This window comes from Anas platyrhynchos, chromosome 10 (assembly GCF_047663525.1).
Source record: "Anas platyrhynchos isolate ZD024472 breed Pekin duck chromosome 10, IASCAAS_PekinDuck_T2T, whole genome shotgun sequence".
NCBI classification, from domain to species: Eukaryota; Metazoa; Chordata; class Aves; order Anseriformes; family Anatidae; genus Anas; species Anas platyrhynchos.
Window position 1 is genome coordinate 9988682 of NC_092596.1, and position 14757 is coordinate 10003438.

A 14757-nucleotide genomic window follows, 5' to 3' on the forward strand; every position below is an offset into this window, starting at 1 on the left:
GCCCAGTTCTACAGCTGGTGCGATTGTCACGTTATTTGGCTGGGTCAGTGTCAGAAATCTCAGCAGTTTGCAGGTGCCTCCTCAGGGGCAGCTGTTTGCAAGTAGAATATTAGATGTGGTAGTTTGTGTATTCCTGACAAGGCAGGTTCCTCCCTAAATACCCAAACTAAGCACAAGGAGAGCTTGTGCATGCGTGTGTAGGAGGAATGCAGAGCACTGCTTAGTTACATGTTGCCGCAGTCTTTAAGCAAGTGCCCACTCTGATGTCACCTCTATGTGTGTGCACGTGCTGCAGCTGGCTCCCTTAAGTGAAGTTTTCTATATTGATAAGCAGTTAAATGAAACTCTTCTGCTAGGATTGTTGAAATGATAAATATCAATAACTGGACAGAGTCTGCAAACAGCTAAGCTGCAATAAGAAATGAAGAAAAGAACAGATACTAAGGCCCTTATTAGAGCAGCAGTTTGTGAAAACAAGAGAATGTCTGATTGTGTTTGAAGTAAAACTTAACTGCCAAAAAATGCCCTAGATCCAAAAGCTTTATTGCATTGACTGGTTAAACAAAGCATTACTGAGATTTGAATGAACTCTTTTGGAAATCGGTATTTAGGTGGTGGTAGAGGGCTGGGTCTTATTCTGGCTGGGGAGTAAGTTGGGTGTGGACAGAGAAGTAAGCTGCTTTTGCTAAATACACATCACCAAAGTCATAGAAATGCTTTGCCTTTGCTAGGCTTTGGGTGTGTGGAGAGAATATGCAACTCTGTTTTATTTCATTTAAATTTCTTTTCTACTTCACTGTAGCTAGAAGTGGAAAAAAACTGCAAAATATCGGCTCAAATACTATTTAGTTTGGGCACGAATTTTGTAAACGAACCTTTAGTAGCAGAATGAAAAATATTATGGAGTCCAGTGTAGGCAGTCACCATTAACTTTTAATTTAGTCGTGAAATAAAATGCTACTAGTTGCAGGTAAGTTAGGCACATAAAGAAGCAAACAGTGTGAAAACAAAAGGGAAATCATATCCACAGATTTGCCTGCCTTTTGGGTTCACAGCACGATGCTGTTGTTTGTCATCATGGCTGCTATAATGTAGTCTGGTTTTGAGGGCAAATTCTTTTACAATATCACTTACTTAATCTCAAAACTTCTTGGAAGACACTTTGCACTAGTTAGGATTTTAGTGGAACAGGATTGCATTTTTTTGGTTAGAATTTGAGACTTTATAATTATGTCAGCACTCATAACGGCTTGTAACAATTCAAAAATGCTTTAAAGTTTTGACTATTTTTAACAGAAATAATTCAATGAATTCCTTCTTGCTAATAGTGATCTTCCCCAGTTCATTAGCTGAAAAGATGCCAATTTCTGCACTGGGAGAGATCTGCGCAGGAATAGATATAGCCTACTCTAGAGTAAGTTCTTTTTTTCCATAATTTGTAGGGTTCAGTTGCATTTGAAGGACAAGTTATTGACATGGGAAATCTCTTTGGAATTATTGTTCAGTTGAGATATTTAAAACAATAAAAGTAATTAAAAAAAAATACCCTATAGCCCTACAAAACCTCAAGTTTAATGTTTGGCACCACAAAGCCCTTTTTGGGGAATTCGTCCTCTTTGTCTTTGAGCTCTTCCTATGGCAGGCAGGTCAGAGCAGGTTTTCCCTGATGGGTGCAGATGTGAGCTCACCCCTGTGCTGTGTCTGATCCCAGCAGCTGATGAGCTGTGAGGAAAGGACTCTGAGCTCGGGCTTGGTGCTGCACCAATTCAGTGCCTGTGCCAGGGCTGAAGTCAGTTCTGGGAGCCCAAAGTGTTGGCTGCTTAAGTTTGCATCTGTGTTGCAATGCATTGCATGCAAATGCTGTTTGAGAACAAAGGCAGTAGTTGAATTATTATCTCTAGCTTAGTGAAACCACTCTAATTTTTCATTTTCTTTCTTGCTCATGGTAAAATTCGCCTTTCATTCTTAGCAGTTGCAAGTAATGAAAATCTGGCCTCAAAAGCAGTGTTACAGTGGAGTTCACCTTTTTTGCTTGCTTCCCCCCACCTCCAATTAAGATCCATGAGAATCATTTTCCATCTCCTCAGCAGGTTCCTAGGCTGTGTTCAGAGTACACTTAGCATCCTGACCTAGGCACAAACATCCAGATAGAGTGAGACCATTAGGAATGTGCGTCCAGACAGAGACAGCTGGGTGTGAGATGGTGTTATTCTTGCTTGTGGTGTAGAACTGTTCCTAGGCTGCTAAATCAGAGGATACGATAAAGATTTATAATTCAGAGTGGAAATCAGTCACGTTGAATAAAAATGCAAAGAGCCACAGGGTCAAAACCATAAGACAGACATGTTATAATGAGCAGTGCCCTCAGGAAATAGAAGGACCTTTGTTCCTCCTAGATCGTGTTCCACAGTCTTTTCCATAGGGCAGTTAAAATACCAAACAATAGAGCATTAAAAGTGTTTTAACATAGAGAGCCACTTGCAGGAATGTCAACATTGTAAAAGGGGGTAATAAATGCACAACAAAACAGGTTGCGTGCTGTCAAAGGTAAGTAAATACAGAGGGATGATTCCTCCCCAGCTAAAATCCTAGCCTGTAGCAAACGGAATGGCCTAGAATAAAGCTGACTGCAGCTCTGGCACGTCATGCCTTTTCTCTTCTCCTTTGCAGGCTGAGGACCGAAGAAAGAGAAGTGACGGCACCCAGCCCTCCCTCCAGTGGCCCGTGGTGCTGGGGCACGACATCACACCGCAGGCAAGGGTGGGCTCCGGCAGCAGCTCCAGCCCCTGCACCCCTGCCCTGCAGAGAGCTGTCGTAGTGCAGGTATGGTATTTCTGCCTAAACAGGGAGGAGAAAGCACAGGTAGTGCCTAAGCACATCAGAGACATGTTTCCCTTTGCTCCTGGCATAAATGACTGAGGCCTGCAGCAATCTGCCTCAGATTTTTAGTGCCACTGTGTGCTGCTAAGTTACAAGTGGAATTAGACTTGGGCAATGCAGCTCAGGTTTAGATAACAGTTATTTTTATACACTTGATGTCTGACTGTGTTGATTCTATGATGTTACTGTTAGATGTTTCACAAAAAGCCTGAAAGGCTGTTCTGTTACAGTCCCTGGATGATGTATTATTTATATGGTGCCATAAATATATGTGGCACTTCACAAAACAAGTCTAAAGCCAAGATCTTTATCCCTGAAGACCATCTACACGAGCAAGATTGTTAGGGATCATATGAAATAATCTAAACGTGTATATAGAGATGGAACGAGGACTAGTTGCCACTGCAGAGTCAGGTGTTGCCTGCGGATAGAGCCTGGGAAGTTTGTGAATTCCCATTTCTAGTCTTCAGGTGCTGCATCAGAACTTACTGAAGAAGCTGTTGGTTTCAACTACAGATGTAAGATCCATGTATCTTAGGCAGTATACCAAAGTATGTACAGAATTCAGTGTTAGAGGTTAGAAGTCATACCTGAACAGGTCACTCTATGTATACAGTGAGAACACTGAAAAAGTTCTGCATCAGAATCCTTTTCACAGTGTTTTAATTCCTGCTATTTCTACCAGCTCTGGGAGAGCAGATTTAGGACTCTCACTGCTGCGTATGGCATCTGGTGGCCTCACTTCCCAGCAAGTTGGATCCCGGAGGCAAAGCAGGGAGATGAGACTGAGGAGAGGTGCCTGGGTTATTACTTTCAACTCAGTGGCTTTGGGAGCATCTCATGCTGCCTTGCTGCTGAGCCCTAACAGCAGGGCGGGCCCTCTGACTTCTTGGAGGCTACTTGCAATTGCAAGTCGTTACTATGAGGTGCTATCCCAAGTTTTTATGCTCATTGCTAGCCACTGAAATCTTGCTTGTCATGAGCTTCATGTGAATTTACATCCTGCATGAAAGATACAGATGTGCCTGAAAGGTCATGCCCTTGTTAGCATCTCTGCATACTGATTGCGTTGAGCTGAGTGTGTCCCTACTCAGCCCTTCTTGCAGCACCGTGGATGTTTTGCCTTCTCACACTGTATTTCTCGAAGTAAGAGAAAAAACTCTCATCCCTCCTCCTTCCCGTAGAGCCTGGATGTTCACAGGGCAGGCTGCGTGGCCCAGTGCTGCCCTATCCTGCTTCCACGTATGCCTGAGAGTGAGTCTGTGCGAGGCAGGTAATAGCTGGCCGATAGCCTCTTTTAGCCCAAGCCTGCTGTGCTTTTCTTGTTCAGGTTGCTGCTGTCTGGTGGTGATGGAAAAATCAACACAGACATCTGCTGGGAAAAAAAGGGCCCCGATAGCTTTTCCCTGGGAAAATATTGGTGTATCTTCTCACATTCTTTTTTTTCCATGGCCCATTTGTCATTTTAAGTCATGAGTTTTGTGACTGGGCTAAATTGATGGCTTGGCTTGTAGCATTGCCTCTCTGGAGAGCTGGTGCAGGGTCTGCAAGAAGGATGTTTGTATCTTAGCCTTGGGCAGTGGCTGGCAGCTTCCTTGAGCTGAATATTTTGGCCTTGTAGTAGGAGTGGGAAGGCCCACAGTGTATTGCAGGGCATCTGGGATTCTGTTAGGATCACAGTGGGTTTACCCAGGAGAGTCCTGCCATGTAAAAGTGCTGTTCTATGGATGAAAGGGGCTACATCCTTGCCTGGCTGTGACCCAGACCTAGGACAAGTCACTTCATCCCTTTGCACCTCGTTGGTGCTTCTCTACTTGGTAGTGCTTCTCTACTGCTTTGGGGAGTGGCAAGGAATAAAGCAGCGTTATCACCCTCTTTCACATTCCTTCCTAGAAACTATATAACATTTTAATGCTATGTAAAGGGATGGTGTTACTTAAGGCTAACAGCAGCACCTGATATATAGTGGTTAGTGTAATTTCACTCCCTGCTGGCAGCTGCCCTGTTACCCCTGCACAAGTCAGTGCTCTGGCAGGTGGAGACCGTGTGGGCAGGGAGAAGTCGATCTGTGGTCTCCTCTGCTGTGTTAGCATGGAAACCCAATGATCTTCAAGAGGTAATTTATAAATCTTCTTAAGGGTTGTTTCCTTTTGCTCGTTGGCAGCAGCTGTTGATGCTAATAGCCATGTTTTTGGCAGCGTTGCATATATTAACTTTATAAAGTGATAAGGCTATATGAGCGATGGGCCAGTTAGTCACCTGGAGACTACAAGACTCACAGCAATGTATTCGGAGAGTTCAGTGCGTTGGAGCCTTGTTGATTTAAAATAAAAGTGAACGGTGGAGTTAAAATGCAAGGTGAATCCATCACAGATGTCTGTGCTGAAGAACTTCCAGACAGCTTTGTCAGAGAGGGATCATCTGTCATCACTGCTCTGCTCAGACTAAAAAGATTTCTTATTTTAAATGATCCTATTCTGTGTGGCACCTCTTTATTGCCTGACTCTCTGTCAAAATGATTTCCCTGGAAATCTTAATGCAGCTCCCGAGGTGCAGGGAGCAGGATTTCTCAGTGTCTTGTACCGTCTGTCTGGTGAGGGAAATGTGAGATATTCCCAGATCAGAGTGTGTCATTTCCACCTGCTTTGTACCTGCTTTGCCTTTGGTGAGCTGCAGCACGGCAGCAGGTCCGGCTCTCTGGCTGCAGTGTTGTGGGGTGAGCTGTTCTGGGCTACCTGCAGGATTTCAGAGACTTGTAAATAAAGTCACTGGGTCTACTTCTCTGCCCAGTGTCTCCCAGGGTCTGAGTAAAGGAGGGATTTAGCCCACATCTGAAATGAACTCCTTTTTTTTTTTTTTTTTTTTTTTTTAATTGATTCTGTGGTTCTCCTGTAGGATTTGCTATCTAGATCTGCTCTTCTGTCTGGAGCAATTTGGCCAAACACTACGATTTGGGGGTTATCTGAAATGTTTTTGGTTTGCTGTAGAATTGCAAGGTTTTGTAGGTCCTACAGAAATCATCCCAGAAACAGGCATCACTTCCTGGCTTTACATGGAACTGGAGTACTGGTCTGCCCCTGCCCAAAGAATGTACGTGGGTACCATCTGCAGAGGGTGTGTGCGGAGCTGAGAATTCCTCAGTCACATCATGATTCAGCAAAGCTCACCCCTGCTTTTAAGCACAAGTAGTTTTCTGGTACTCTGCAGGACTCAAAAGCTGAAATTTAGGAAGAAAGTTAAGTGTCTTGTTGAAAAACTGGCAAGGACGAAAATCTTCCTATATTCTGATAATAATACACTTGCTGTAAAGCCTATTCCTATCCCCCAGATGAGTCACTTCAGGGGAACACTTTGCTGTTAAAAATAATTCTGGTTAACTGAAAACTATTATTAGTGACAATCATGTTGGACAAAAAAAGTCATTTTGACAAAATGAAAGGACACGGATTAGGAGATGTTCTAACTGCTGATAAAGCTATTTTCTTTACAGAGAGCGAACACAACATGTTCTCCCCAAAAGGCAGGGAAAGCACCTGAATATTTAACCAGGTGAATTCGTCAGGACTGGTTTTCTGCAGTTGACTTCCCCTAGCTGGACTTGGAGGTGGTGGTGGGACAATTGCATGTGTGTTTGGCATCTTTAGATAGTTTTAGAATTACTACTTAGAGATATTTAAATGATCTACGGAGGTTCATATTTGTATTATGTTATTGAAAACCTGTGTGCAGTTCTGTTACTGTGTGTTACTTTTTAATATAGGTTACTTTATTTAAAAATGAATTACATAGTAGGTAAATAATACTGCTGTGCATTCATAATGTCTCTAGCTCGAGGGAACTGGTGAAAATTTTAATATGCTTAGCTGATAAATCAATAAAATATTTGTCTGAGTCATTCTGTGGGGAAACTGAACTGCAGCTGCCTCTGAGCTGAGCTGTAGTAATTTGATCGGGACACAAACATTAAAACTTTGACTCAGAGAAAAATTACCAGCCTCTTTCTTAGTACTGGAAGTGGTCGGGGTGCTGTTTTGCAGTCTGCTTGAGATAAGAGGTGCTTCCCACTGGTAATGTACAAAAGCTCAGTCCAGACTGGGGAAGGACAGCAGCTGGCAGGCATCTCGTAGTGTTCCTGCTGGCTGCCGGTGTCCCCGGGGAGCCCTGGTCTTGCTTTGCATGAGAAGAGAAAGCACAAAGTGGTATAGCTTCAGGCACTTCTCTACTAGTTTTCTATTTCTGTAACATTAAATTGGTTCTGGCATAGGAGTCCCTCAAGATGGGCCCGGCTCACACAGCATTTCCATGTATTCTGTCTCAATCTCATGTCCAAGAGGATTTCTCATTTCAGGAAGGATCAGTACATTCGGTTGACATTTTTAGCTCTGTTCCTTTCTTCCCCTTTGGAAGACTCAAGTGTGATAGATTATTAATGCACAGAATTTAAAGGACCTCTCCTTTTTATTTATTTATTTTTTTAATACAGAGAGAATTACAGGAACAAATCTTGAGTATTTTAGATTAAGTTGTACACTGCTAACATGTTATTCCATTGGAATGAGCATTGTATTCCCCCTCTTCTCTCACCCCAATTAGGGCATTTGCTATCCTAATGCCCCAATGTGATGCCCTCAAAGATAGCTGATAGCTATCTAATGAGATTTGCACCAGCTCTCCAGTAAGTCAATGCTACACGCCAAGCTAGACACAGGTGGTCTCAATGGGAGCACCTTGCTGTGACTGTGCAGGAGGTATAGTGTAGGCATAGTTTCTAATTGCTTACAGCAGGCTCAAATTTTATTTTATTTTTTAATGCACCTGTAAATTTCTATTGTAAAGGAGGTCTAGGGCAGTCTGTTGGAGAGTTAGAAGCACTTCCAGGTGGCAGTTTGACTGCAGTGGCTGTAGGTTGATAGTGGGCTTGCAAAGACTAGCTTGGAAGGGAACGTCTTAGGCAGGGGAGTGGGATTCACCCATTTATTGTTCTGTCTTAGTTCTGAAATGGGTCATTGGTCCTGTGCATTGCCAGTGACCTACTAGCTTCTCCACAGACATAAGGGTGGGAGACGTACGTATAGCATAGATGTTTTTACTATTTCTTTATGTTGTGCCCTTCAGCTTGAAATATTTGTGCTTAAGATGGTGGAAATCAATAATTTTACAGTGAACAAGGTAAGTCTGTGTCGAAACACAATACTTGTTACACATTTGCTAAAAATTTGATCTCTCAAACAGAACAGTTGATATCTTTTGGCACTGGGACACGTTGTAGAGGCAGAGAAGTACAATTCACTCTGTATTTCATTTGTTTCAAGTGTGACAATTTCCGGGCAAGTAAAGATGCGTACCACAGCAGCTCGCTGTCAGATATGGCAACAATACCAGTCAGCCCTGGACAAGATGATGTGTTCTGGAATGAGATTCAAAACGAAGAACAACCCCCGAAGGTATGTGAAATGCTGCGTTTTTGGCACTGTCTGAGCTCGGTTCCCTGCTCTGTGTACATCCACCCCCTTTGGCTTTATGAAGCTGAGTGAAAATCCCATCAGTTACCCACTTACGAGGTTTCACTAATCTAGAAAGAAGACTATAAAGATACGATTCTGTACTGATTAAGCAGGTGAATGCTCTCAGTGTATGTGTATAGTATCTGTTGGGTCAATGAATGCAGATACCTTTTTTTGTTAGACCCAATATTTGTAGCTTCCCTTCCTGTGCACAATCTGGTTTGTTGCAGAAAAGCTCATTAGTTTGTATAATTCAGGTGATGGTGTACCAATTTTTTTTAACAGAACTCCTAAGAAAAAGGGCAGAACTCCTGTGTGGGGATGTGTGTATGTATGGGCATGCATGTGTGTGAATTTGTTTTATTACTTTTTGGGTGGGATGTGTGTGTGTGTCTTTTTTTTTTTTCTCCCCACCTTCCTCCCCTCCCCTTGTATATGCACACTTTGATAGCAACATATGGCAATCCACCACCTAGGTAAAGCTGCATTAATGACTGCAGACGTGTTACTCTGTCTGCTTTAAATATTGACCAAGAATAATGCTGACTACAGGGAAAGGTGCAAACCACTCACAGACTGCACCCTGATAGATTGCAGAGGCTCAGAGCAAAATGGAAGTACCTGCTGCTGACTCACAGCTTCCAGTGTTGATGTCATGAAAGACAGCTCCACAGGTCCCACTGAAGCATTGTTCTTTTATGTTGGTTAGTCTCCTTTCTGTATTGTTACAGGGTGAGCATTAGGTTTATTAACTGAGTCTGTCAGTAGCAAATCAAAAATATTTGATTAAATCCTTAAGGTTCCAGAAAGGACAACCTCTAAATTTTACGGCAGGGATCAACCTGGCCATCAGAGATGCCATTCAAGGTAAGTTCCTAAGTGTTTTATGCTTATACTAATGCTGATTTTTTGCCAGTGGGAAAACTGAATCCAATTTATTTAAAACCAAAGCCATAACCTCAGTAACACTAAAACTGTTTTAGTAACACTAAACCTGTTCATACCTCATTTAATGGCAGTTACAGTTATTTTGTGTTTTGTGTCAGTCATTCAATAAATAACAAACCAAATCTCTTGATCTTAAACCTGAAGGAAGCATCTAAGCTAGCTTCCTTTTAATGACTAATGTACATGATTTAAATACAAACAAACCTATTGTAGATTGCTTACTTTTCATGCAAGGTAGTTCTGTGTTCTAATGGAAAGCAACATTTGTAATATATAAAGGCTGTTCCACCTGTAATAATTCCTGCAATGAGTTGTTTCATTTGTTTCAGTCTGCTTGGCTTGCCTGAGCAGTTTCCATGCAAGTTCTTCATTGGTTTCCCAATTATGTAGTGCAGCAATTTAACAGCTGCTTGTGATTTAGTACTGTTTTACCGTCTGTCCCTTCAGGTCAGAGCAAGTGACTGTTGAAGGTGCAGGTTGCTGGAGATCCCAGCCTGTTGACACCTGAGGATGGCAGGGGCAGTGGTGCTAGTGGCTTGGTCAGGGTGCTCATGGAGATGCTTTGTTGTGGCACTTCAGGGCCTGCACCATTGTTTCAAAGAGGAATTCTTTGCCTGGATACTTCAGTGACTTTGGCCTTGGCCTCAACTCCCTGTCTAGGCACTTTAATTATAGTTTGTGAGTGAAGCTTGTGGCTGCAACTTTGTTCTGCCTGATAGTAGCTTGAACAGACAAATGTGCTGTATTTGGCAGTATTCCAGCAGTCTGCCCTTAAGGTGAGTGTACTTGGCATCCCAGAAGAAAAGACCAAGGGTGCAGAGAGCTCAGTGGTGAAGGGTAGCCCCCACAGGACATCTCATCAGGGAACAACATAATGCAGGGAGGAACCGGGTTTGCAGAGATTTAAAAGGGAAGTAGTTTCAGCTGACCTAACAGAATGATGTACAGCACTTTGGAATGGTTGCTTGTGTTATACCAAAGTCAGAAACATCACCTGAAACAACTTTCAAGTGAAGTCAAACCCTAACTGCTCTCTACATAAGAATTAAAGGAGGCAAAGCAGAAAAGAAACATGAAGGCAAACCACAGTGTTAAAAGTTAGGGGCTTCTTAGCCTGGGATTACTGAGTGAGACTCTGTTTTACTTGGCAGCTTGTTTTACTGTCTTGTATATTCCTTTCTCCACTGATAAGTGGGTGATGATGTATCTTGTAGGAGAGCAGGTTTCATTATTTGTAAAAGCCATGAGTTTTTGTAACCAGGAGTGACACTGGTCTGAAGAGGCCAAGGGAGAATTGAGTAGGGTATTTTGTGGTGACTTGGGACTCTGCATTCTCCTGGAATGAATTCCCAGAGGAAACTGTCCCTTCCCTTTTCTCTTGCCATTGGGTGGCCCTGCCTGGAACACCACGAAATGCAAAGATTTTGCTTATTAAGAATATTATATCGTATGCTGACAGCAGGGAGCTTGGTTCAGTGGCCTAGGAGGTGCATTCCAGTCTGCGTTCCTAAACCCAAATCGCCTGATGTGCTTTCTGTCTTTCTGTTTAGTAACAGTCATCAGTTGTCCCCCGGGGGCCATGCTCTGAAGCTAAACAGCAGCAGCACTCCTGGCAGCAAGCAATGGGAGACGGGATCTCATCAGAGCGGCCGACCAACCTCAGGTGATTCCCAAGTCAAGGATTCATCAGTCACAATGTCCAGAGTTCCTATCATGTGAAATGGATTTCTGTAGGGTGTCAAGTGTTGCACTGTAAATGTTTCTGTGTTTTTTTTTTTTTGTTTTTAATGTCTTCTGGTGATAGGCTTTTGACAGCCTTCTTGGTTTTATGGTTCCATGTTCCTAAAATATAAATACTTCCCTTTTTGAGTCAAAAAAAAAAAAAAAGACTCTGAATGTACTTCCACACAGAAAATTTTAATTACGTCAATTAAGAAGTGAAAAAATCAGTTCTGTTGCACTTACTGACACCACTGAAACTCAGCAGAGCCAACATTACATACACAGATCTAGTTCAACGCTAATGTTCACCCGTTGTCATTTTCTGCATAACCATATGCTGCTTTTTTGCATTGCCCACTAATAAGATGATACAGATGAGCAGTTGCTGTACACTAATATTTCTGCACTCTAATATTGTGCTGGCTGAAAGAAGCATAAGGAAGCACATAAGATTCTCCATGCAGCAGCTTGTGAAACATTCTTCCTCTACTCCTACTTGCAGAAAGATAGTGGAACTGAGAAAAAGGAAAAGGAAGTTACACGTGGAGATGGCCTCATCCAGTGAAAGCACAGTGCAAGTTTTAAGGGATCTTGATGTCTCTGGTAGCGATGGAAGAACACAGTGGGCTTGCTCATGGTTATGCAGATTTCTGTGCACTACAAACTCTATTTCCTGAGACATGAACTAAGACTCAGGCAGAAGGGGACATGGAGCAGAAGAGGAGGGGTTTGTTCCTGTATTTGCTGTTCCTTAGTGCCTTTCCTGTGGGTCAAATCTGGGGCAGTTTCTTGTATAGCTCTTTGCAAAGCACTGGTGTTTTACAGTGCTTTACATCCAGGTTGATGCAGATGGGTGACATGGGGAATCACGCCCAAGACAAGACAGGGTGGATGCTAAAAATGTTCGGAAACCACAGCAGCGAGCTGCTGAGGTCATATATTTTTAAACTGAGGCTCGCATTGTTAATTTGAAAACCCTTGATAAATGAAGAACAAATTGCTTATTTATTACATTTACACAACCAAGCCAATTTTGCTTTCACTAACCATGCAAAGTAGGAAGCTTTACTTCAAGAGAAAACCAGAGCACAGTTTAAACTGCTTGGGGTTTGTTTCTTTTTGCTCTTATGTCATTTTATATTTGAATAATAGCATAATGATGAGCAGCGTACAACAGCCCAGTTCAACTTTGCAATGTCTGCATGATGTGTAACTCCTGTGCTATTTTGGCATGGGGAAATGAAAACCTCACCAGCCATGGAAAGAATAGAAAACCTCCCTCGTGGTTTAAACTGTCTCCTTGCGTTCTTAAGTGTCGTTAAATTACAGCTAGTTCTGGCATATGGTGTTCCAGAGTTTGTTGCTTTCCCAAACCCACAGGGATAGTGAATTGGGCAGGAAAGGGCTATAAATACTTTAAAACTAATACTGCTGCTGAGTTGCTTAGGTACTCATTGACCAATAAAGAATTTTGAGTTTTAAAAGCTTTGCAAAATGCATGAGTACCTGAAGCCATTGTGATAAAACTAGCTAAATTACCAAATACAAATCTTAATTTGCGTGAGCTTGAACTCTCCCCCTGTTACCTTACGAGGAGTCCTGTTGGTAGCAGTGGGACAGTCATGAAATAAACTGCTGAATGAGGTAGCTGTGTGCCCTGCTGGCAGGGTGGGGGCACGTCTGCCTTCCCTCCCTTCACTTGTATCAGGAGTTGTGTGCAGAAGACAGCATCTCTCCAGGGCTGCTCTGGCTCTTCCCAGGTAGCTTTATGGAGGTTAGTGAAGAGGAAGGTTCACTTGTTCTCTTGGAGGCATCCCTCCTAAGATGGCATCATCACATCTGGGTGGCCTCAGTAGCCCTGCGGGTCCCCAGCCCAGCACCTGGGAGGGAAGCGCGGGGCCACAGCTTCCCTGTCACCAGTGCCTGACCACGGGCAGAACCCTGAGGAGCCCCGTGGGTGCTGGTCCTTGCTACCCACTTCCCTGCAGGGCAGAGTGGAAGTGGGAGCTGAGAAGTGGCTCAATGGAAATTTTTTTACAGGGAACCCAGGAGCAGCCAAGGGAGAGAACGCTTTGGCCCAGAACCACCTGCAGCTGCACAAGAAACCTGAAAAAGTTTCTCATCCAGGCCAGGTTGAGGTAGGCTCTTCTGTATCCACTGCTATTTCTGATTGATTCATGGTTTTCACTGAGGGCACGCCTGTGCAGACAGCTCCTCTGTTGGTGCTTGAGCTAGCTGGCTAAGTAGTTAAGTCCATCCAAGAGGGTGGGCTGGAGGTTTGAAGACAAGTCATGTGCAGGCTACTGCTACTAACATGAGAGCACATACCTGATCTCCTGTAGGACTGGGGTGTCTGGAGGTCCCTTACTGGGACAGTAAAATCTTGCCCATGGTATTTAACAATGGGTTCTTCATTGAGGAAAAACTGAGTTTTCTCTGTTCAGAGCCCAGTCTCCTTTGCCAAGGGGAAGGACAGCACCGGTTCATTCTGGAAAGCAGCAGACTACTCCTCGTCAAGCGACGAAGTCGGCAGCAGTGATGAAGATGACATGAACCACATGAGGTTGGCTTGATTTATTTTCTCTTTTTATTACACACTTATAAATATCTGGAAAAAGTTGGCATGCATAAATGCCTCCCCTCTGAAGTTGCTATCAGTCATTTATGTCAGCTGTAATTAAGCAGTTTAATCTCACTATAATGAACTCCTGGGGGTAAATGTTTGCTCCATCAGATGTGTGCAGTGTAATAAGCTTTGATGACCTGCTGCCTTGGGACAATGAGGAAATGTCTCGTTTTAACTGAACATCAATAGGTAGTGCTTCTTCAGAGATTACTTCACATTGATCTACGTTGAAATGGAATTTTTAAAAGAAACGAGGAGAGCTGTATATCTTCATGTTAAATACAGATCGGTGCAAAAAGCAAGGCAAACGTAGCGCTTGTCTTCAGATGGTCTGTTCACTCTAGTGGAAGTAATTACCACTGAAAAGCTGATTATTTCACCTGGGTTGTTTATAAAGGGGGGAGGATTCGGTTTTGTAGAATTTGCTGTGTTTTTAGTATTGTTATTTTGCACAATTGCTGCAGTTACGAGATTGCACATTGTAGTTTCTACCAAGCTGATCTCACATGAACCGCTTCTCTTTAGCTTTCCAGTTTCTCTTTGTGATTTTGTGACTGACATCTTGTGGTGTTTTACCTGTCATGCAGAATGTGTATTCTGCTGTGAAATAATGGAGCGTGAATCTCTTGCTTGTCCAAGTGAAAGAGGGGATCAGTCAGTCAGCCCTGCTGCTTGGAACAAGAAACAAAATGGGTTTTCAGTATTGATGAACAGAACTTTTAATTTTCTTGCAAAGAGAACTTCAGTTTATTTCAGTTCCAGTATTTACTTCAAAGTGCATCTCAGCAATACAGAGCTCTCTAGGATGAGGCTTTTGCTCTTCTGACATAATTGCACATGTGGTTTTGTCAGTCCTCAGACGGAGATGCACAGATTTGTAACGCTGTTGGCAAGCTCTGGCATTGGCCTGATACCAGTCCTTTCCACTGTGCTCCTCTGAATAAGGATTTTGTACCTGCACATGTTCCCGATTTGCATTTCTGAAGTTCATTTTCAAAGCTGAGGGATAAGGAGGGATAATGTTAGAAAAAATACTGTAGTTTATTCACCTGAAAAAGCTGTCTTTTTGCTGTAATG

The 14757-nt window shown here is 43.0% G+C and overlaps 1 protein-coding gene across 4 annotated transcripts in view; it reads left to right on the top strand.

Annotated features, from left to right (window-relative positions):
* The window catches only part of NRK (Nik related kinase), a 98506-nt gene that overhangs the window by 56340 nt on the left and 27409 nt on the right, over positions 1-14757 (top strand). For all 4 annotated transcript variants that reach the window (XM_038184605.2, XM_038184606.2, XM_038184607.2 and 1 more), the window contains 6 exons: positions 2671-2823; positions 8193-8324; positions 9184-9251; positions 10883-10995; positions 13095-13192; positions 13499-13617. In XM_038184605.2, coding sequence (XP_038040533.2) covers positions 2671-2823; positions 8193-8324; positions 9184-9251; positions 10883-10995; positions 13095-13192; positions 13499-13617 — 683 coding nt within the window. The remainder of the gene's footprint in view (positions 1-2670; positions 2824-8192; positions 8325-9183; positions 9252-10882; positions 10996-13094; positions 13193-13498; positions 13618-14757) is intronic.